At 48.1% G+C, this 21,296-nt stretch overlaps 1 protein-coding gene across 6 annotated transcripts in view; it reads right to left on the bottom strand.

Moving 5' to 3' along the window:
* Nucleotides 1-411: 411 nt before the first annotated feature.
* pax7a (paired box 7a) overlaps nucleotides 412-21,296 on the bottom strand; it is a 42,064-nt gene continuing 21,179 nt past the window's right edge. For all 6 annotated transcript variants that reach the window (XM_030091568.1, XM_030091572.1, XM_030091570.1 and 3 more), the window contains 4 exons: nucleotides 14,131-14,296; nucleotides 13,273-13,469; nucleotides 1,746-1,995; nucleotides 412-580 (listed from right to left, as the gene is read on the bottom strand). In XM_030091568.1, coding sequence (XP_029947428.1) covers nucleotides 465-580; nucleotides 1,746-1,995; nucleotides 13,273-13,469; nucleotides 14,131-14,296 — 729 coding nt within the window. In that variant the 3' untranslated portion in view covers nucleotides 412-464. The remainder of the gene's footprint in view (nucleotides 581-1,745; nucleotides 1,996-13,272; nucleotides 13,470-14,130; nucleotides 14,297-21,296) is intronic.

Here is a 21,296-nt window from a genome sequence, read left to right as displayed (position 1 = left end):
TCTTAACAATATCAAAAAGGAACAGGAAGAAGAGTCGCTCAAAATGATATTGGCTTTGTTAACTACTATGAACAGCAAGGTCAAAGTACATATTGTGGATGGCTCTAAATGTGTGTTGGACTGCAGCCATGACAGAGAGCGGTCTGGGCCGAGGCGGCCGACCTTCGTCGGGTCGTCTGGGGTCCCTGTCTGACCCTCTCAGCAAAAAACAAACGGGGTTTAGCGGGAGCAGGAGGAGGAGGCCGAGACGCCCGAAGATCTGAGGATACAGGGTGCAGAGCCGCCTGGCGGTGGGTGTGAAAAGTTTCGTTAAATTCCCCCCCGAAAGCGACTGGGCGCGCCCGCCGGCGCCGCTTTCTCTGGCGTGTCTGTCACGGCCGAGCTGGAGTCGGGAGTCCAGACGAGATGGAGCATGGAGGCGGCGGGGGGCGGAGGCGGAGGCGGGGAGAGGTGGCGGGCGCCGCTCAGTAGGCCTGTCCCGTCTCCACCTGCAGCAGCCCCAGCACCGCCGAGTGGTCGCCCAGCTTCATCCTCCGCTGGGTGGACAGGCTCACATTCTTGGCCAGGTAGTCGACAGCGGCTGCGGGGGGAAACGGAGAAGAAACGCACGTCAGACAGGTGGTGGTTCCCTCGCACGCGTCCCATCCAGTCTCCTCTCACTCCCCTGATTAGCGCTGAAACAAGTTGTGGCAGAAGAGAATGAGTCAAAGGGAGAACAAAGCTGAAAACCCCTCCCCTGTCTCCTGTCCCCTGTCTGAGGTTGGCACGCTGCTGGCACCGAGCGCGAGCATCCTGCTGTCACTCACACGGGTCCCCGTGTGTGTTCTGTGTGCCAGTCTTCATTACACTTGGCATCTCCGATTTCATGCCCTCCACACTCCGCATGGCCGATCATTTTCATCCTCAGACAGCAGCTCTCTCCTCTCTCCTCCATTCATTACCCATCCACTGTGCTCAATCACCATCTTAATTAACCTCACATCAGCTCACATCCGCGCTGCCATCAGTTTCTCGCCGCTGACAACGGCGCTGGTGAGCGCACACACACACACACACACATACACACCCAAACGTGACAGATCGGCAGGCGCGCGCTCGCACACGCCGCAAAGACACACCTTTTTTTTCACATTTAAATAAAAAAAAAAAAAACAGCAACAACAACAGAAAAAGGAAAGCCAGCAGATGCACAAAGCTCCAGATCAGCGCGAGACGCTCCCCGTAAATACAAACAAATGTCAGCGAGCGGCTGCGTTTCGGCCGGTTGGGGAAGTGTGCTTCATTTTACCTCTCATGAATGGCTGTGACAGCATCAGTCAATTATGCTAATCTAATAAAGCAAACTCTTTCCTGCCCCGAGGGTGTGTGTGTGTGTGTGAGTGTGCGTAAGTGTGCGTATGTGTGTGTGCGTGTGTGTGTGTGTGTGATGGAAAGGGGAAAGAGAGAGAGAGGTGGGCAAGAGGACACTGTGGCCCCTGAGGGTGTGCCGTTCTTTGAAGTGGCCCTCTTCTCTTTCCCATCCAAGTGGAGTGGGGTGTGACTAAGGCAGCTCTGTGCCGGGACGCTGGTGGTTGGGGTGATGTTAGGGAGGAAGGGGGGGGGGGGGGTCTTTATCAAGAGCACGTGTCTGCCTCCACCAAACAGGGTGCAAAGGTCAGGAGGGCTCTCTTCTTCAGTGCCGGGCATACAATTTAGGGTTTCGTGAACTTTGAAGCAGGATGGAGAAGCTTGGGGTTTCTACTCACTCTGCCCGTACTGGCTGTACTGGTAGCCCGCGGTGACAGGGTCCACGCTGTAGCTGGTGGCGCTGTAGGTAGGGGGGCAGTAGGACTGGGAGGAGGCCAGGCTGTCCACGCTCTTGATGGTGTCGGAGCGCTGGCTGCAGCTGGCGGAGATGGGGTTCGAGCTCTCCAGGCTGCTGTGCAGGGGGGAAATGGAAAAGTCGTGCTGGGGCTGGGAGGGGACGGCGCTGGGGTTACTCAGGATACTCATCACCTGCAGGGGGGGGGACGCACAGAGAGAGGGAGGGGAAAGGAGGATGTCAGAAACTTGGAAAATTGAGGATCAAAGCATTGACAGAGTTGAGGGAAAGTACTTTTTTTTCTGCAAGTATAGTGCCATCCCAGCACTTCACGGTAAAGATGCCAATAGAAATACACCATTTCAACTTTGAAATAGGGAAAGGGAGAAACTTCCTCATCTTTTTTTTAAAGAGTGGAGGGAGGGGGGGTGGAGGAAAGGGGGGACGGGGGGGGGGGGGGGCACAAGGAGGGCGATGAGGTTAAAAAAAGGAGAAAGGGAACAAGAGACACAGTTTCCATTAGCTGGCGCTGCCAGTAAGTGTTCTGCTGTGGGACAGAAGGGTCCCAGGGTGATAATAGACCCACCATCCTTTGCCAGACAGCCCCTGTCCTGGAGCCTGAGGCCTGAGCCCGAGCCTACAGCACAACAAGCACCAAGGGAGTCCCTAATCCCTCGCCCCTAGCCTACCCATCTCATGAATAGTAATGGAGTTGGAACTGGTAAATGATCCCCTCAGATCCCCACACAAAGTAGGCTCCACAAACCACAGTGAGGGGGCCACTGATACTGCAGGTTGGGGCTCGCCTCAATATTACAGTGTGTATATTATTCACTGTGCATAAAAGCTTTCAATTCAATATTCAAGATTAATGTAATAGCATGTGACATTCGTCAGAAGAGGGTCTCAAAATATGTTAAAATGGAAGAGATTACTTGGAGCGCTCGTTCAATCTGAAGCACAGTGGCCAAGAAACGCTGTGGAGAATTTTGTTTTCTTATGCTGTGACTTTCTTTAAGTGAAAAAGGAAAAGTGGAGTGTGTGTCAGTGTGTGTGTGTGTGTGTGGGAGGGTGTGTAGAGAAAAAGAATTGTACCACACATGCTTCCCTCCTATAGCAGTCAAGCCTCCTTTTCAACATCAGGTTCATGTTGAGCTTCGCTATGCTGCGCTGGCCTTTGGCCCCTTTGGCTGCTAAACCAATTAGCCCATCATGGAGGTGGTTACACAGGGGTGATACACATGCACACATATGTTTGCATGCATGCACACACAAAGGGACACACACACACAAAGCCAGAGAGGCAGTGCAGGGGCAAACCAAACAGTCTGCAGATGATGCTCTCAGCCCGGAGTCCCACAGAGGGAAAATTAACCATATTCTGTAAATTAATCATATCTTTAGAAAGGGCCTCCCTGGAAATATGAAGTACTCTGTGCACATCAGAAACATGAAGGCTGGTTAGTCATTTCCACATGCTAATTCTATCAGGATGGAAACCCCCACCGTCCCCACCAACATCTGTGGACGGAGCATGTGACATGTATCCATAAGAGGGAGATTCATGGCCGCCTTCATGCCGGACACATGTGATGCTCCCTCTCCCATCTGGAGCTCAGAGGAGGATGAGCAGAATGTGTCCTGATACTGAAAGCGAGGGGGGAGGGCGGAGGGGGGAGGCGGTGCCACTAAAGTGTCCTGAGAGAGACGGCTGGAGGGCATGAGTCCATTTTAGTCATTGGTTAATTGAAGCTTGATTGCATCGCTTCCTTATGAAGTAGAATAGCCAACAATTGGCTCCATTATTATTCATGCTCATAAAAGTTCTTCAAAAGAAAATGACTTCTTATCGCCGACATGTTGCAGTTTTGCTATTTTAGCGAATTAGGACGGGCCGGCCACTTTAGAGCCTGACGAGCGTTAGCATGTGTGAGGACGGCGCTCTCCTTCAGACGTCCTCACCAGAAAAGAGGATTCCGTGTTAACGATTGAAGTTTTCCTAGAGGGGCAAGAGGGCGAGTTCTGGTGGGATTCTCGTGCGCCGCACGTTCACACTCCCTTCACAAAAATCAATTGTGTGTCACCAGTGTCCTCCCAGTGCGATGCAGGAACAGATAGAGGTCAGGCTGCCGTGTTGGGAGCCAGGAGAGTCGCAGCATCTTTCACCTACAACGACAAGCCTTGACATAATCTGCAGCTGGAATTGCAGCTCAGATAAGGTGTTTAATGCCTCGTATTCATGCAACGATCACATGAGCTTGAGGAACCAATTCACAGCTGAATGCAGTCCTGCATTTCTGCTCTTGTATGATATAAAAAAACCCCAAACTTTTTAGGAATATTCTCATAAAAACGAATGCACTCAGACAGGTAGAACTAGAATGTTTTCGTCTCTCACAGGCATTAAAAGTGTGTCATTTAAGTTTAAACTTGCTATTTGAAAGATTTTAAATGACACAATCGCTCGCAGGTGCATTGAGATCGCAACAGATCGAGGAGTTCGACAAGCCTGAGGTCTGTACGGAGCTGGAATCAGACAATCTTCCTGTTCTGACATGTTCTTTGGTGGCTTACATGCAATTTTCCACTCCTTTTTTTGTCATTAATTGATTCTAACAACTTTAAACTGTATAGAACTTGAATCAATCAGTTGTCCAGCTGTCCTCTTTTCATTCAGGCTGAAACTTTGCGAATCCTAAATCATCCCCGAAACATCTCCAGGTCGTAAATTAATGTCAAGTTTCAGATTCAGGAAACAAATCCTAACCACCACCACATTATTCCCCATCCATCTCACTCTCGCAGAGCAGAATTTCTCCCCCGTGTGCCCCCCCCTCTCCCTTCCTCCCCTGCACACAGCGTCCTCAGCAGCCCGCAGTTCGTTTGTTGTTCGACGTTGTGTGAGTGCTGGTTTGGGAGATAATGTGAGCCAGGACCCAGTTTAAAGGACAATGCTCCAGGGCGTTCCCTGCCTCTCGCACACTCTCCCCCTCCTCTCCTCTCCTTCTGCCTTTTTTTTTTCTCCTCCGCTCTCCCTCTCCCTCTCCAGATAGATTACTTTATAAATAATAATAAAAAAGTAATTAATTCTCTCAACTTCTGAGCCCTCCAGCCTGTGGCGAAGTGAGAGAGGAAGTGTAAATTGATACAATGTGCATCCTTTCAGATAAATAAATAGCAAGCTTGAGACAAAAACAGGCCCTTTCATACCTCCCTAATTTCTCCAACAGTCAAATTACTATTTTTTTGGTTGTTGTTTATTTGTTTGTGTGGATGTTTGACGAGTTTTTCTTTGTTGGATTTCTTTCCAGAATAAAGACGACGTGACAGCGGCGGAGCTGAGGGAGAAAACACACTGCGAGTGTGACACCAGGAAAATAAACCGAGAGAGAAGAAACAAAAGAGAGTCAACGTGCTGCAGACCCGCAGTTTTCAAAGTAAACCCTCATTTCCTGAATTTATTCCACTTTATATCTTATGCAATAACGAAAGCTACAACATTGGAGAAGTCCAACTTGTCATTTGTCATTAAAAAAAACAAACAAACAAAAAAAAAAAACTACATATACACAAGAAGGGAAATAAAAAGGAGCCCTGAAAATTTGACAGCCTATAGAAAGAAGGTGGTGGGGGGGCAGAAGAGAGAGTGATAGAGAGTGAGTGAGAGGAAAGTGGAGGCTTTGGGAAGTACAAAGACTCCTGTAGGACTGCGCTGGCCTGAGGGCTAGCCTGCCTGGAGAGCTGATAGGAGCCCCTTCTGTTCCATTCCCAGCGCCAGCGCCAACACACCCCACTCCACAAATACTCTTAATCTGCGCAATACTGGATTAGTTCCTCTGTCACCGATACCTCCCCGTTCTGCCCAAATCAAAATGCCCCCAAGATGTACCTTTAAGTTAGGCAGAGGTCACCGGGGCAGACAGGGAAAAATGAGCACTCCAAATGTCTGTAAGTTATCTGAGTGCTGCAGAATAGCATTGTGCACCTTAGCAGATCTGCGCGTCTGATACCCGCTGCAGCCGGGAACGATTAGAGATCCACAGTGATGACACTGAATTTTAGATCAATATATGAAGGCCGGTCCTGAGGGTGTGATTACAAGAGGAGAATAGCGTTTAGTGCTGTGACCCTTGAGTCACACAGATCCACAGTCTGGGAAGTGTCTGACTTCGGAAAACAAGCAAAACATGGACTCCGCGTTAGAAAACACCACCTGCATGCAGAACAAATGAGAAATACAGGCTTGTCTGACCAAAAAAACAAAAAAAACAAAACCCTTTCTCTTTTAAAAATCTACAATAAGCATTCAATAATCTGCGAATAAACCCAAAACAAACTAAGCAAATAACAAATGAAAATATCAGGGACCGACCCCCCCCCCCACCACACACACAAAAAAAAAGTCAGTGGACTCCTGCTCCCACAGCGCCCCACCCTTCCCCCATGCCTCACATGAGAGGGCCGGCCCAGCGGGCAGTAAGGCCCCTCATCTGAGCAGACAAAATGACTATTTAAAAATAACAGTGATTGCATAAATTGAATTAAAGCGTTTTGGTCACGGTGGAGGTGGCGCGAGGGGTGGCGTGGGGCCGCCGCAGACAGCCAGGGATAGTGGCAGGCAGCAGATGACGGGCTCTGGCCTGCATGCCACTGCGTTAATTGGCCGCGGCACATTAATAAAAACTGAAAAGTGTCTTCCAGTGGCACCAGAGGATGAAGAGACAGAGGCAGAAAGGGAGGATGGGCAGTGGAGGGGGGGGGGGTCGGGATGGTGCTGGAGGGAGAGAAATGGGCCTTTGAAGAATGTAATGCGTATGGGGGGCTGGGGTGGGGCGCTAATTGTGTTCAATTAAGTGGCTGATTGGCAGTGACAGAATCTGGGCATTGACAAGTCAGGCACAGATGAGGACGATTAGCAGGCACTGGAACAAGCTGTCAGTCCTCACAACGCGTTAGCCGCCCCGCGTCTCTGCCGCGCGCGCCCCGTGAAGCCGCTCTCGCACAAAGAGGTGCAAAAAAAAAAAAAAACAGGAAGGGACGCAACAACACGGCCCGGGCCCGTTCTGTCCCGCTGCGTCACTTTTCACGTTTCCCTACGCAAAAATCTGTTCTCGCCTACTTTTGCTAATGTGAGCCTCGAAAGAAAGCACAGCTGCCAGAGCGGGAGGAGGAGCCCCCCCACCCACCCACACTCGGCCCCTCCTAAACATCTCCCAGCATAAGCTATAAACTTGGCCCCGCACTAACCAGAGGTTAATATGCCGTCTATTGGACTGCAATTGGAGAACGTGTGGGGAGCAATCCTCTATTCTCTGCTAGTGATATGCTTGAGTAACTATGGGATGGATTCAGCCACTGGGAACAAGAGAGGCCCCTTCGAAAAGTGCACACACACAGTCGGACACACACACACGCACGCACACACACACTCAGTCTCCAACTCGCAGCACCTTGCACTAACGCCTCTTCTAAATTAAACGGCAGATTTTCTGATTCCAGGAGAGTGGTTTCAGTGAGGCAGGGCCTTGAGTCTGTGTGTGTGTGTGTGCGTGCGTGTGTGTGTGCGAGCAGCTCCACAAGCACAAGCGAGGCGGATCGAGGAAGAAAAAGTGAAGGAGAAAAAGGGGGAAGGGAGGGAGGAAGGAGAAGAAGAGCAGAGGAAGAGGAGGAGAAGAGGGGGCTGTTTGCTGGAAACAGCAGGGGCCAGGTCTGGTGAAAAATGTCAGGTCAAATTGTTCTTGACAGTGTTAATATCTGCACCTCATAGCCATAATTACATGTAAATAAATAGTGAAATAGCTCTCAGCTGGAGACTGAGAGGGGAGAGCTGCTGCAGGAGACAACCAGCTGAGGACCACACTACCTCCCAGAGTCCCGTCCTGTTAGCAGGAGCGAGAATGAAAACACACACACACAGATGCATTAAAGCTGCCAGATAGATCTCAGTTTTTTTTTCTAAATTATTTATTTATTTATTTATTTTTACTGCACTTGTGTAAATACTGTCTTAAGTGTTGGGTAAACCTCGATGAGGGGTCACGGACATGAGTCCACAGAGATGGCAGGAGGAAGGAGGGACAGAGCGGGTTAGGGAAGAAGTCAGCGAGTATTAATCACCAGCTATGCACCTGTCAGAGTGGCATCTGGAACTAACAGGAACCACATGCAGCTCGACAACATCCCAAAGCTACGGCTGGAGGGGCAGGTTCACAGCACAGCCCGACCTCCCTCCGCCCCAGCCGGCCCATAACCCCCTGCACCCTGACCCCGGGTCCTCGGGAGAGGGTCAGCCAGAGTATACCCCAGAGACACTTCACCTGTCCAAAACCATTACATTATCATTATTATTATTGTGATTATTATAATACAAGTCACCTTCGGCTGCCGTGTGTACGAGGCGGGAACCTCGGAGACGAGGCTGTGACGCCGCAGTGTGCGCCGCTGTGTAATAGGTATTTTAGATAGGATCGATGTCTGTGCCTATACTTTAATAAAGGCAGTACCACTCTCCACCTTATAGGCATTTCAACTGCGTGGGACACACAGCATGTGAATCAGTCGCAGTCATTTTCCTCCTTAAATCCCCATCTTCTAGGATTTACTGAAATTCATATTGGCTGCCTCTGCAAGATAAATGTAAATCACATTCCCTTATATTTACTATTTATCAGGATGCAGCAGCTCACTTTCAGCAGGAAATATCTCTCACCCGCACACAAACACCCTTGCATTTAAATAGCATTTTTATTGTCCGCCATAGCCTTTCATCTGGGCGTAGGGAGAAGAGCTGCCTCTCCAGGGGAGAGAGTTGGAGCAAGAGAGGAAGGTGGGGAGAAGGAGAGAGAGAGAGAGAGAGAGGGAGAGAGAGAGAGCAAAGCACTATTGGCAAGGCATCATTTGATGACAAAAAGCCAAATGGAGGGAAGGAAGGTTGGTAGGTGAAAAATAGATCATGAATACGCCGAGAGAGCTCCAACCAAAAATATTTTGGAGCGAGGGAGAAAATGGCTGCACTCTGGTGCTCGGGAGACGTGAAAGATGGAGCGAGCAACAAATGGCTCAGGTGCACGGAGGATGGGAAGCTGTGAGGAGGAGCGGAGGCCCGCTGGCGAAGCTGGCGATGTGACCACGGCAAACCCGAGCTCCCGTTTCAACCCGAAAGTGTCTTAAAACCTCCAGTTGAGCCTGAGAAACAACGCGTCATCCCGGGCGACAGCAGGCTGTTGATGCTGACTGGAGCGCAACGCAAACTGAGCTGCACGGGAAAGACGGCTGCGGCGCAGGCGGAGGTTTCGTCTCTGGTGTCACCGAGGCAGAATCTTTCCTCAGAGTTCAAAAGTGTTGCAAAACAACAGCAAACACTAATAATCTGTGCAGAAACAGTATAGCCAGTGGATATGATTTACAGTCCCTGGATTTTCTTGGCAACTGCCAACAGCAGGTCTCTTTTTTCTGAAAGCCTCTTACATCTTTTTTTATACTTGCCAAATTGAAACAGTATTTGTTTTAATGGGAGTTCTAATTAACCAGTATGTATTCCCCCACTTGCTCTGCGAGTGGCTGAGCTATGAATGCAGGCTATGTGCTCATCCCCTTTGATTTGTTGTCAGTGGAGCCTGCCAGCTGACACAGTGCCCGGTGAGAGGCTTAATGCCCAAGTTTTAATAATGTGGGGGACTACATGAATCTCCCCCTCTCATTGGTATTCAGGTGCAGGATGTCTTGTTAGAAGTCAGGGAGGGAGGCGGAATGAAGCCAGAGCTCCAGATTGTTCCGTACATTTTCCTCTCTCCATTTTTTTTTTTTTTTGGCAACGGCAGAGCTTGCTTCTTAAAAATAATTCATCCCATTTTTAAAAGAAGCGTCTGCGCTAGCTAATGGAAGAGCAGCAGCACAGTTTGGAGTCTCCCCTGGCTTATCTCTCTCAGACAGTTGTGGGGAGTCGCTGGTGAGCATGGTGTCAGCGTGCGTGGTACGGTGCAGCGCCGCGCGGGCAGGCAGGCCTGGGGACACAGATCAAAGGGAGGCAGGGGTGAGAGCCGCTCTGCCTCTGATCCCGTGTACGTGTGTGTGTGTGTGTGTGTGTGTGTGTGTGTGTGTGTGTGTGTGTGTGTGTGCGCGCGTGCGTGTGTGTGTGTGTGTGTGGAGGCCCGGCCCACTCACACAGCCCAAAGGCCCTCCTCAGATACACACACATACATACATACACACACACATCCTTGTCATTCCAAAACACACAACACTTTCATAAAACTGCAAAACAGAAAAAAAAAAAGTTCCTCACAAAACTTTGTGAACTTCCTTCATCAAAACAGCAATAAAATCTCTATCCACCGTACCTATCGGGTTCACAGGCCTCCCACTCGCCCTATCATGTCTCCTTATCGTGCCTGTGGACGCCCAGAACAGCTTTCTCTTCTTTTCTTTCCCTTCTACAGATTTGCGCGAGCAGTGAAACCCAAGTTGTGCCACTGAGCCGCTCTGAGCCGCGGCCCGGTCGGCGGCTCTTTACCGGGCGCAGTTGTTTTCTTTCCTCTCCCAGCAGGTGTCCCTGTCATGCAATAATGAGGAATTCAGCTCACACTCTCCACACAAACACAATGGCCCACAAACCCGCTTCAAACAATCATTTAAGACCCATCTACAAGTTCCCTCACACCCTTCTGTTCCTTTTTTTGTGGAAAATATACTGTAAACTTAGCTTTTTTTTTTTTATAAGCTCTGCAAAATTTGAATTTGAAGCATCATAAAAAGGTGATCTGACAGGTCAAGACAAAGGTCCGTTTCAAATGGAATAATAAAAATGAAAAGCAGCAGAATGAAAAGGCAGCCGTGAAGCTTAAATCTTCAGGTAAGGAAAAAAAAAAAAAGAAGAAGAAGAAGAAGAAGAAAAAAGCTGGAATGCCAGTCCTCTGTGCCCTTGCCTTTCCTTCTTTCCAACGCCTGCTGTGCTGCTAAATGAAACAAGACCAACAACAAAACACACTTCTGGTTTCATACCTTTTGCGCAGCCATGCACAGCCTCACTCACACAACTCCTAATATACTGCCTCCCTCGACCGGCCCGAACACGTGCGGCAGATCCCACAATGGCAGCGGCCAGTTTGCGAGAGGATGGCTTTTCCACTGCCAGTAATGGGAAAATGTGTGCTGTCGGGATAGGTTATGGGATTGGGATGGACGCGAGCTCCTGTCGGGACTGCTGAACGCTGCAGGATTCCATTACAGACTTGGCACCTCGCCACCGCAGCCCATTTACTGCGAATCACAGAATTTTTGTCAATCTTTACAGCAAGCGCAAGGCCATCAATGCCAGACACTTGAAGAAATAGCTTGCACATACCAATGCACAAGCATATCTCCCGCAAACAGATGCTGTCTGTAACTTACAATATCAAATTCTCATTTCCATCTCGATAGACTCTCTTTGTGTATCTTTTTTTTTCCATTACAGGGAAGGAAAAACTGAAAAAAAAAAAAAAAAACTCCATCATGAAAAATAAACAGCGAGGTGCAGAATGTGTGTCGATATTTTTCAAAGCCGAAACTCACTCGCCATGTAAAATTTGCTTAAAAACAGGAACGTAGGAGACAAAGGAGACGCGTTAAAGTGAGTGTTTATTGCGAGCGTTTTCTATGTGGCGAGTTTTATGTGGATGGCTGCATGCTTGTGAAGTGGGAGGAGGGGGAGGCGGGGGCGGGGGGGAGGAGGCGATACGGGCTGCCCAGCCCAGCGGGACGCCGCACCAGAGAGTGAACTCTGATTCTGCTGTCAGTGGGAACATTCATCTCCACGCTGAGAGACTGATAGGAATGCCACACAGCATTCTGCATGCATTCAGCGCGTTTCACTCCAGCACGGCTCAGACAAACATCCACGCCGCATGCGTGCGTCATGTGAGGGGAAACTCAAAATTTAACTTCATCAGGAAACAATCAAGAAACGAAGTGTGTGTTACAACATGGACCTTGAACAAGATCACTTGATAGAGTAATTGAATAGCGAAAAAAAAAAAAAAAAAAGTCCTTGCTGTACAGTTGCCCAAAGGCTGCTGTCCTAATCCTCACTATGACAGGAAATGTTTAATATCCCAACACATTCTGGAATGCCTGTGAAGAGAGGGAGAGAACGCGACAGTGCACCCCATGCCAGTATTAGAGAGACCATTAATGAAAAAAAAAAAAAAAAAAAAACACTCCATGTTCCTGGTGTTTTTCTGCAGGTTTGCAGTGAGAGCATTAGCAGTTAAAGCCCCTGTGCCACGATTAACAATCAAACACGCTGTGAGCCTCCATGTTATCCTCCGTCGCTCCAGCAGGAGAGAAAATCTCTTTTTTGTCACAAAATCCTTAATTCTTTCTTCTCTGAAGAAAGAGGGTAATACCAAGAATGTTTCCAATCTGCTTTGAGAAATATTTGAAGAAGAAGAAGAAGAAGGAGGAAAAAAAAAAAAAACTCCCAATAAAACACGTGTGAACGACGGGGTAATTGTGGACAAATGCAGCATTGAAATTCATTTTCAACTCTTTACACACCATTTCAATCTTATTTTCTGCCTGTTAACCACATCTTGTTGGTGAGGGTGGGCAAGACTGGCCAGTATTGATGGGTAATTGTGTATAATTCACTCCGTACACACGATTTGCATCAATACAAATCATTTTTCATTCTGTGCTACTTAAAGCTCAACCCTTAGCATAGAGTCGCATTTAAACGCTCATTAATGGAGGTGTCCAAGGAGGTTAACGTCTCAAATCATGCGCTTTGTAGCAGCGGAGGCAAAGAAAACCGCACTTACAGCATCATGCTTCAAGAGGGCGGAGAGGGAAACACTGATAGCAGATATATCAGATCCTCCAATTAGGAATTTATAAACCTGCAAAGTGTCTGTATGTTTTTTTTTTTTTTTGTTCTTTACTCAAGACACACACCAGCAGGTGAAGTGACACACAGAAACTCAGACAGCCCGAATTTGAATATGCAGTGCTGAGATGAGGAAAAATCACACATAGCACTGGAGTCTTCCAGCTGCAGACAATTACGTGAAGAAGATTATGGGTCTACATTTATAAGCTTTAGCTAATTATTTCGTCTGCATGTGTTCTCACTGTGCAGCGCAGGATTTAGATGTCCCAGGAAAGTCAAAACCGCTGTTTGGAGCAGCTTGAGCACTTGCGGTACTATCAAGATGAATTTTAATTTGTTGATGTTAATCCAATTGTTTTACAAATGTAGCAATTTAGAGTAGCTAAAATAAATCCAGGGCTTTGGAAGACGAACATAAAAGCCCACACTGGCAGATATTTTGCTGAACACGCTGTTTCTGAATTTTAATTTCAGTCAAATACAATTACATATTCTGAGGATTGAGAGGAGGAGGGGAGGCGGCAGGCTGATCGGGGGAGAGCGGGGAGCGGGGAGCGTCGCGTCACGCCGGCATGCAGACGGGGCTGGACGGCGTCCGACTGACCTGCGGAGACAGCCCGTTGCCCACCGGGTTCATGTGGTTGCTGGACGCCGAGGGGCTCATGAAGGTGTCGGAGTAGCTGGAGAAACTGTGGCGGTTGGACGACAGGCCGTAAGCGGAGCTGCTGTCGGCGCTCAGACCTCCCTGGTGCATGGAGGACGGAGGCAGCGGCTGAGGTCTGTGCAACGTGCTGCTGCCCTCTGACACACAGAAACAACACAGCAAACTTAAGCCATCAACTCCTGCAGCCATTTCTGAGTTTAAAACCTCAAGTATTGTGTTTTCCTCTCCGACACCATATTTGATGTTTTGCACTGTACACATTAATTTACAGCAATGCATCAAAAAAGTCATATTCTTTTCACTTATTTGTGCAAATAACATTTTGTCAAATGTCTGTACTTAGTGGCAAGTCGATGTTAGATGTTTTTAATCGTTCATAAAGAGACATTTTTGAGAGATAAAACTAAAAAAAACGTGTTATTTTAAGAACTAATGTAAAAAGGAAAAAGGAAAATCTTACAAATAAAACAAGCAGAAGCAAAATTCAAGCTCAGTGAGTCACGCATTAAGTGTCCTTCTCAGCAAGAAGAACCACGTGTTCACACCGTCTGCGAGGGGTTGAAAGGACAGAAATGACCTGCGTCTCATAATGTAAGGCCTGTTTACCGTGACAAGATAACGAACAGCTGCATGACTCTCATGTGCAGCACATGATTCATACATATTTTATAACGATATTAACATGTATATAGAAAAAAGGAATGTGTACCAGAACAGAACAGAACTAATGTAATCTTTGAAATTGGATTAAAGTCCGAGAACAGAGTGCACTCTATGATCCTAAAGGGAACGTCTTACCCTGCGATAGCGTGGTGCTGGGGTAGCTGGACTCTGGGAGCTGGTACGTGGGTAAAGTCGGCATCCCTGTGGGCGGGAAACCTCCGGGCAGCAGGTGGTTGAAGGCTGCGAGCTGATTGGCCCCGGCCTGTTTGCGCCACCGAGCCCGCCTGTTGCTGAACCACACCTGCAGGAGGAAAACGGAAGAGTCAGAAAAGACGCCGTTTCAAGACAAAGGCGAAGCGACTTCCCCTTTCCGCCCGATCGGAGCTTCGTGTGTTGAGATCTTGCTCGTCGCACGCTGTTTTTGTGTTCGCTTCAGCTTCAGTCATGCTCCCGCGGTTCTCAGCGGGGTCTGCGGGCCGCTGCCACCTGTGATTAATCTGCCGGCTGGTGTGAGTGGTGTTGGTGGTGGCTGAGAGTCTGCAGCCCCGATGAGAGCCCAGCGGTCCATCGCTGTTGTTCTTAAGTGGCTGAGACTGTGATCTGTGTAAACAGGCTGCTCTAAGCCCCCTTTAGAGAGGAGAAGTCATTTGGAGGTCAAAGGTAGACCGCGAGCCTCCGCGTCACACACCTCAAGTATGTTTGTAAAACTATTACGAGCTCTAAGGGAGGCCATCGCTTGTCTGAGGAGGCAGAGAAACACGGACCGCTCTCCCACCGCCGCGCCGTTTCAACGCTGAACCCTCTTTGAACCGTTTTAAAGAGAGAAAAGTGTTTTAACTTTCCAGTCAAGACACTCAGTCCTGAGGCTCCTAATAGCAAAATGGCCACAAAATGAGCAGTGGCAAAGCGCAGACACACAATGTCAATTCCCTGAATGAAAGGGGAAAAAAATAGGAGTCTTTTGAACGGCAAAGATTTACACATTTTAAAAAGGCTTCTGCTTCAACAAAACATGAATATAATCAGGCCCTTTTGAAAAGAGCCAGCAACCTGTTCCATTTAACCAAGACAAGGCCCGGGCTTCACTGTGTGCTAAGGGTTGAAGGACATTGATCTATGCCTCGCACAGGCAATTCATCAGAGTTTAATACACTGTCAGCGCAGTTCATCTACTGTTGTGTTTCAAACGGCCAGGCCTATTGTGAGCGCACATGAAAGAGGGGGACAAAAGCCCCTCCATACGCCACGGAGAACAGTGGACACAAAGAGGGGGCGTCCCTTTTAAACAGGTCTTAAAGAGGGACACTTTCAAGGGGACTTACACAGCGACATACTCGCTGCTTTTCGGGCTCTGCCTCTTTTTGTACACACAAACATACATATAAACTCGCATAGGCCTACAAGGGATCTCAGCCCCACCGAGATCTCAATTTAAATGTGCTTCTTTTCCTCCTTTTCTCACAAAGTCAGTTACTGTGCAAAGAGCTGGTGAGCTCTTTCTTTTTGCCTTTAGTTCGGTTTATTCTCAGGTTGAAAATAAGATGCAACAGGCGATGACTGTGTCTGCGCTGGCAAAAAAAAAAAAAAGAAAAAAAAAAAGAAGAGGCAAACCCTCAATTATGCAGCTCGAAAACCAACAGGAAATCTTCATCTCAAGCCCGATTGCTTCTAAAGACCCAGCTTGAATCCCTCAATCAGCTATTCCAGAAACAAATGCGGTGTGTGGCTCCAGTGAAATTTCTGCTATTGGGATGTAGTGGAGCGTGGTCCAAGGTCTGAACTAAGCTCCAACTGGGCCAGACAAACAGCTGCCTGGCTCAGGGGAGGGGCATGGTGCCTGGTGGCGGTGGTCGGGGGGAAGGAGTGCCCCACCCCACCCCTTCCTTCCACACACTCCCGATCACCCCACCCCACTGTGCCACTTCACCTCCGACCTCATCCACTCACCCCGGCCCTCTTTTATGTTCACTTTAACTTCCTTCCCTCTTTTGTCATCCCGGCTTAGGAAGGAGGCGCTCCATCACGGCCCACACAAAACACTAAGATGTTGAAGTCACTTCTTGCTTTTCCCAGTTTTTCTCCCCTCTTCCAGACCTCATCAATAACACTCCTGTCTGTTCACGATATTCCCGTATTGATGTTATTGTCGGATTTTGTCAATATTGAGTCGAGCCAGTGTCCTAACTTCACCCGAGTGCTGTGTGTGTCTAAACAGATCCGTAACCATAACATGTTTAATCACGCTTTAGTTGCTACACTAAGAGGATACTGTAGGAAAAACAATAAGCTGTTAGTGAATGTTTAGTTGACACATTCAGAGTCAATATTTGGTAACTTGGCAGCTACGATTAAAATTGTTTTCTTATTGTGCCGATGAAAAAAATGTAATCCTGTCATCGGTGTGATTCTATCAAAATGTATTTGCTGTTATAAATTAGAAGTGTAGAAGTGTTTTTGTGCATAATAGGGGTCTGATCACAATCTCCTCTCATCTCATTCCAGCTGCCACAACACCTTGCAGTCTTATGTATCAACACAACTTCCAGGAATTTGCAGTGTTACAACGATTTCAACGGGCAAAACGACACAAACGGATGCTGCAGCTGTGATAATGTGCAACAAACACCGCGTCCACTTTGGAGTAAAGGACAGGAGAGGAGCATGTGTCACAGAAGACGTGGCTCTCTCCAAACAATCGTCAGGCCCTCAGCACAGAATGGGATGAACAGCTACAGGAGAGGCGAGCGGCCATACGCTATCACACACATGCATACATTAGGAGCACAGTCTTATACACTCACACTCTCACAGTGAGGAGCACACAGCCCCGAGCTGAGGATTTGAGGCTGCGCTCTGGAACCTGATCACAAAGTCACCTTGGACCACAGATTCTCCTCTGCTCCCCACAATCCGGTTTAATTCTCTGCAGTACAGAGAGCCGCCGTGCTCCTCCATGTCTCCCTATCTTACCTACAAGTGTGCGGCTGAATTCATGTGGCTCACTTCTGCTTGGTTTTTCACGGACTAAACGGCTTCCCTGCATCTAGCGGACTTGGACGGTGCCTGCGCTGCATCTCTGAAGCATTGTGGAAGCAAAAGTTTTGTGGAGGATGGGAAAGAAGAGCAGCAAACCAGTCCGACAAAAAAAGTCCAAACAAAAGAGAGGAAGATGGGGGGGGGGGGGGGGGGGGGGGGGGTGGACAGTCAGAGCGGCTGCAGTAGTGAGGCACGGCCAGAGGTGGGGCTGTAGGCGCCAACCTCCTGGCATCGACTGGAGAACAAACCTGCAACCGAAGCAATCAGTGGAGCGACACAGTTTCAGTCTGGAGCTGCATGCATTGCAACATTTCCTTTAATCTCCCATTCACTCCCAGCCAACAGAATCGATTGCTCGCGATCAAGTGGCGTTTTGCATTTCCTCATCGCTGATCAACGATAATACACACTCACATTGTAAAGGCGTGACACTGCACTGCAGTAAAAACCTCTCTGCGTTGCGTCTCTTTAAACAGGATCACTCATGTTTCCGAATTCCCCGTTTATACAATCCTCCATGAATTATTTTGTCAGGACTGAATGTGTGACGCCTTTCAGGAGCCAATTTACAACATTCGGTAGATGAATACCGAGAGCCGAGATAATGACAAAACAAAATGTGCCTGCTGACTTCATATCCACAAAAACACAGAGGGGTGATGCAACCCGCTTCAACATACAAATCCTCTTCTGTCTCATACCACGCAATATCCCCCTCCTCCCCTCCTCGCGCACACCTCCCCCTCCTCCTCCTCCTCTCTCCTTCCCCTCTTCTTTCCCCTCTGTCGCTCTCTCTCGCTCTCTCTCTCGCTCTCTGATTCCCTCCCTGCTTGCCTTCCAGACTGGCACTATGCTAATTAAAGTAGCTAGGAGTGTGAATTTGTGAGGAGAGTGGGATTAGCTTGATAAGTATCAGGAGTACAGAAGCACTGTACCAAAGTCATTTAAATTCTAATAATAAGAAAGTGTTAGAACATTCACAGCGATGCATTGCAACAATTTCTCCCCAACAATCTACACAAATCCTATTTATTCCTTTATGAAAAATAAACCCGTACTGGCGGGAATACAGCTGCCTGTTGGGTTTGGTTGCAACCACTCGGCGCCATTGTGATGCTGAAAACTCGGCTGATAGTAAAACAATCGGGAAACTGTGTAGCACTTCATTAGATTATATTCTGAATCCAGCCACACAGCTCTTTCATGTGAAATCGCACAGGCTGGCTCCTCCCTTCCCTTTTCTCTGTGCTCACTATGTGCATCAACAGGCCAGCACAAGCCACAGATAAAGGGAGAAACTTTTTACCAAATTGATTTGCACGCTTCATAAAAGGCCCTGCTTATATGTTATTAGATTCCACTAACTATAATAGCTACATGCAGAATGTTTATTGGTAATGAAAGAGGACCTATGTGACAGATTTGGTAAAGCGAGCCGGAGGAGGCATGCAGAGAGGATGAGGAACCAGCGGAGACTGAGGAGTCAGTCTCTTAAAAACTTCAGTCTAAATAAAGGAGAATGCAATTTGCTTCTTCTGTGAAAGCTGATTTACAGCGGCCTGCAGCCCATTGCCTGCCTGCCTGCCTGCCTGCCTGCCTGTCTCCTCCACCCCCCCCTCACCTGGTGCACTCTGCACTGGGAACCAGCACAAACGATGCCTGCTCCGGTTAAAACTGAGGGGTTATCAGATGGAAAGTGGCAGAGCACACTGCATCAGCGGAGGATATAACTGAAGGTAGACTTGGCAGCATCCCCTCCTACCCAGACAGCCTGGAACTAATTGCTAAGAGATATGGATCATATCCCACAATTTGTCAGTTGGGGTGATAAAACCATCGCAGGGCTCACGGTGGTAAAAAGAGCGCTGGTAGCTCCGCTGAAAGGGGCAGCGGGGCTGATAAAGATAGATGGTGAAAGGGTCTTAAAATGGCAGGCGAGGGCAGACACAGGGGAGTAAGCTCTGTTTATGAGTTTAGCTTGGGAGTCAGCGCTAAGCCAAACACTCATCACCTCCAGAGAAACCCGCGGTTTAATTTACAACACGCAGCTCTCAGCGCCGCCTATTGAGCGTCGGCGCGGCCGTGTTTGCAGAGGTGCTCCAGTTTACCTCGGCGCAAAACCCAAAAACTACTTTCCACATTATCGCCGTGTTTAATGACAAACGGATAACAGCGAACCATGACAGCTGACACAAATTTAAGCTAAAATATGAGTCTGCGAGGGGCTTCCAGCACCGCCTGCATGTAGTTTCTTTCTCACCCTCAAACACCCGCGTGGTCTCTGGACGACATCTGGAAGATGCGTCATTGCAGCTGTGCCGGGGAAGCTTTGCTCTCGGGCCAAAGGGTCTCCTCTCTCCTGCCCTGTGATGGGCCATTTGGGCACCTATGTGGAAGCCCAGCTGGTGGACATTTTCCGAACACATCGATAACACGCACATGTACACGCCAGCACATTTAAACAACACCACGTTTGGTGTTCTCACCGTTCAATGAAGCGCCGCGATTCTCAAGTCAAAGGATTGGTTCCCCGACTTACAGACAGCACATTTGGAAAACAAACTATCTTTACTTTAAAATGGTAAAAAGCTTCCTTGGAACTCTCTCCACAAACTGCTGCACAACTTTTACTATTATTTACTTTGGCTACCAAAGCCCCTTTCTTCCTAACCTTCTCTGAAAAATTAAGTTTAAGTTGACCTTTTGAGACGTTCAAAGAATCACAGAATTAGATTATGAGGAAAATAGCATTAACAAATTATAGCCATGGCTCGAATTCCTCAGGTTTCCACATGACATCATTTAAGTGGACCATCTAAGTGCGAGGAGACAGGAGTCACTCCGCTTTCTTTCTTCTCTCGCTCTCTCTCTCATGTTCAAACATTTTCGGCATGCTCCATAAAGATACAGGTGTCACGACAGGTTTTTCTGTTAAATGCAAGGTGTTCCTGTCCGTCATGGTCACTTTCATGTGCACGACATTTATTGTACCTTTAAATTATGGTTGTTTTAATTTTGTGGTTATATCCAGAAGATTTTCACCGCTTTATTTTTTTTTAAAGTGTTTTTAATAAAATATTTTGCGTACATTTCCCATAAAAAAATATTTATGAAGCCTTGACTTGCTCCACTTCCTGCCTGCGTTTTATCGCCCAGCCCAAAACTCAAACAGGTCGAAAAGAAGCAAAGAAGAATAAAAATGTAAATATACTGCCGTATAACAGCCGTGAGATAAATTTCTGCCTCCCTGAGTGAGGCATTAAACACTCAGACATACAGGACATCCGTGCGTGTTGGGCGGTTCGGAGATGGACAAAGACATGTGTGGAATCAGTTATCCAAACTGCATGTTTGTAGTGTGATGAACAGTTAGCATGCGGTGAGGAGTTTGGGGGGTTCAGAGCGAGTGTGAACGACTGCGGTAAGAGGAGAGGGCTGCCCCAGACGCCCCCCCCCCCCCCCCCCCCCCCTCGTCCTCCCTCCTTTACTAGCGGTTGATTGATTAATGTTGTTGTCGGGGCATCGGGTCCCAAGAGAGGATGAAGAACCCTGTGTGATATGTGGAGGGTTTTACAAGCAGCGGCGAGCTTGAAAGTGATGGGATGAGATCCTGGCCAAAGGCCGAAATGAGAAATCCATCAGGAATGCATTCCCTTTCTCTCCTCTGCTCCTTTTTTCTCTCCCTCAATGTCTTTGGGGGAACAGCTGCTGCTATAACTCTACTGTACATATCTTTTTTCCATCCTTCGTACAACTGCAGGGCACTCAGGCTGTCAGACGGGTTCCAGGGTCTGAGGTGTGAAGGAGGGCAGGATCTCTGTCATACCACTCGAACGTGAAGGATAATAGCAGACGGCAGACTCCATGACATACGACTGAAATCAAGGCACTGAATGATGGGTGCATCGTTGTGGAGGGTAAAACAAGAAAATGCTGGGAGATTTCAGGAGCAGCGTGTTGCTTCACACTGATGGATGAGATGGCTGCCCACGTGTGCGCTAGAGTTTCTCCGGCGCTGAGCTACAACGGCACATTGACGCTAACAGGTGGAGGTTTTATGGCTAGCACGGCTAACTTCGATTACACATGCATCAAAAGGATCAGGCCACTCAAATTACAGCTAAACGAGCGCTACAATAACTCCTGCGCTGAGCGGTTTGCAGCCATGTGCATCACTTTGTTCCAGTGGGACGATTGTTGGGATTATAAATCTTTAAACTTGAAAATTCTAGAACTGGTAGGTTATGAGTTTCATTCTCTTTTGA

The sequence above is a fragment of the Salarias fasciatus genome, chromosome 5 (assembly GCF_902148845.1).
Source record: "Salarias fasciatus chromosome 5, fSalaFa1.1, whole genome shotgun sequence".
Taxonomy (NCBI): domain Eukaryota; kingdom Metazoa; phylum Chordata; class Actinopteri; order Blenniiformes; family Blenniidae; genus Salarias; species Salarias fasciatus.
The sequence above is the reverse complement of the archived record's forward strand: the minus strand, read 5'-3'. Positions and strand labels throughout refer to the sequence as shown.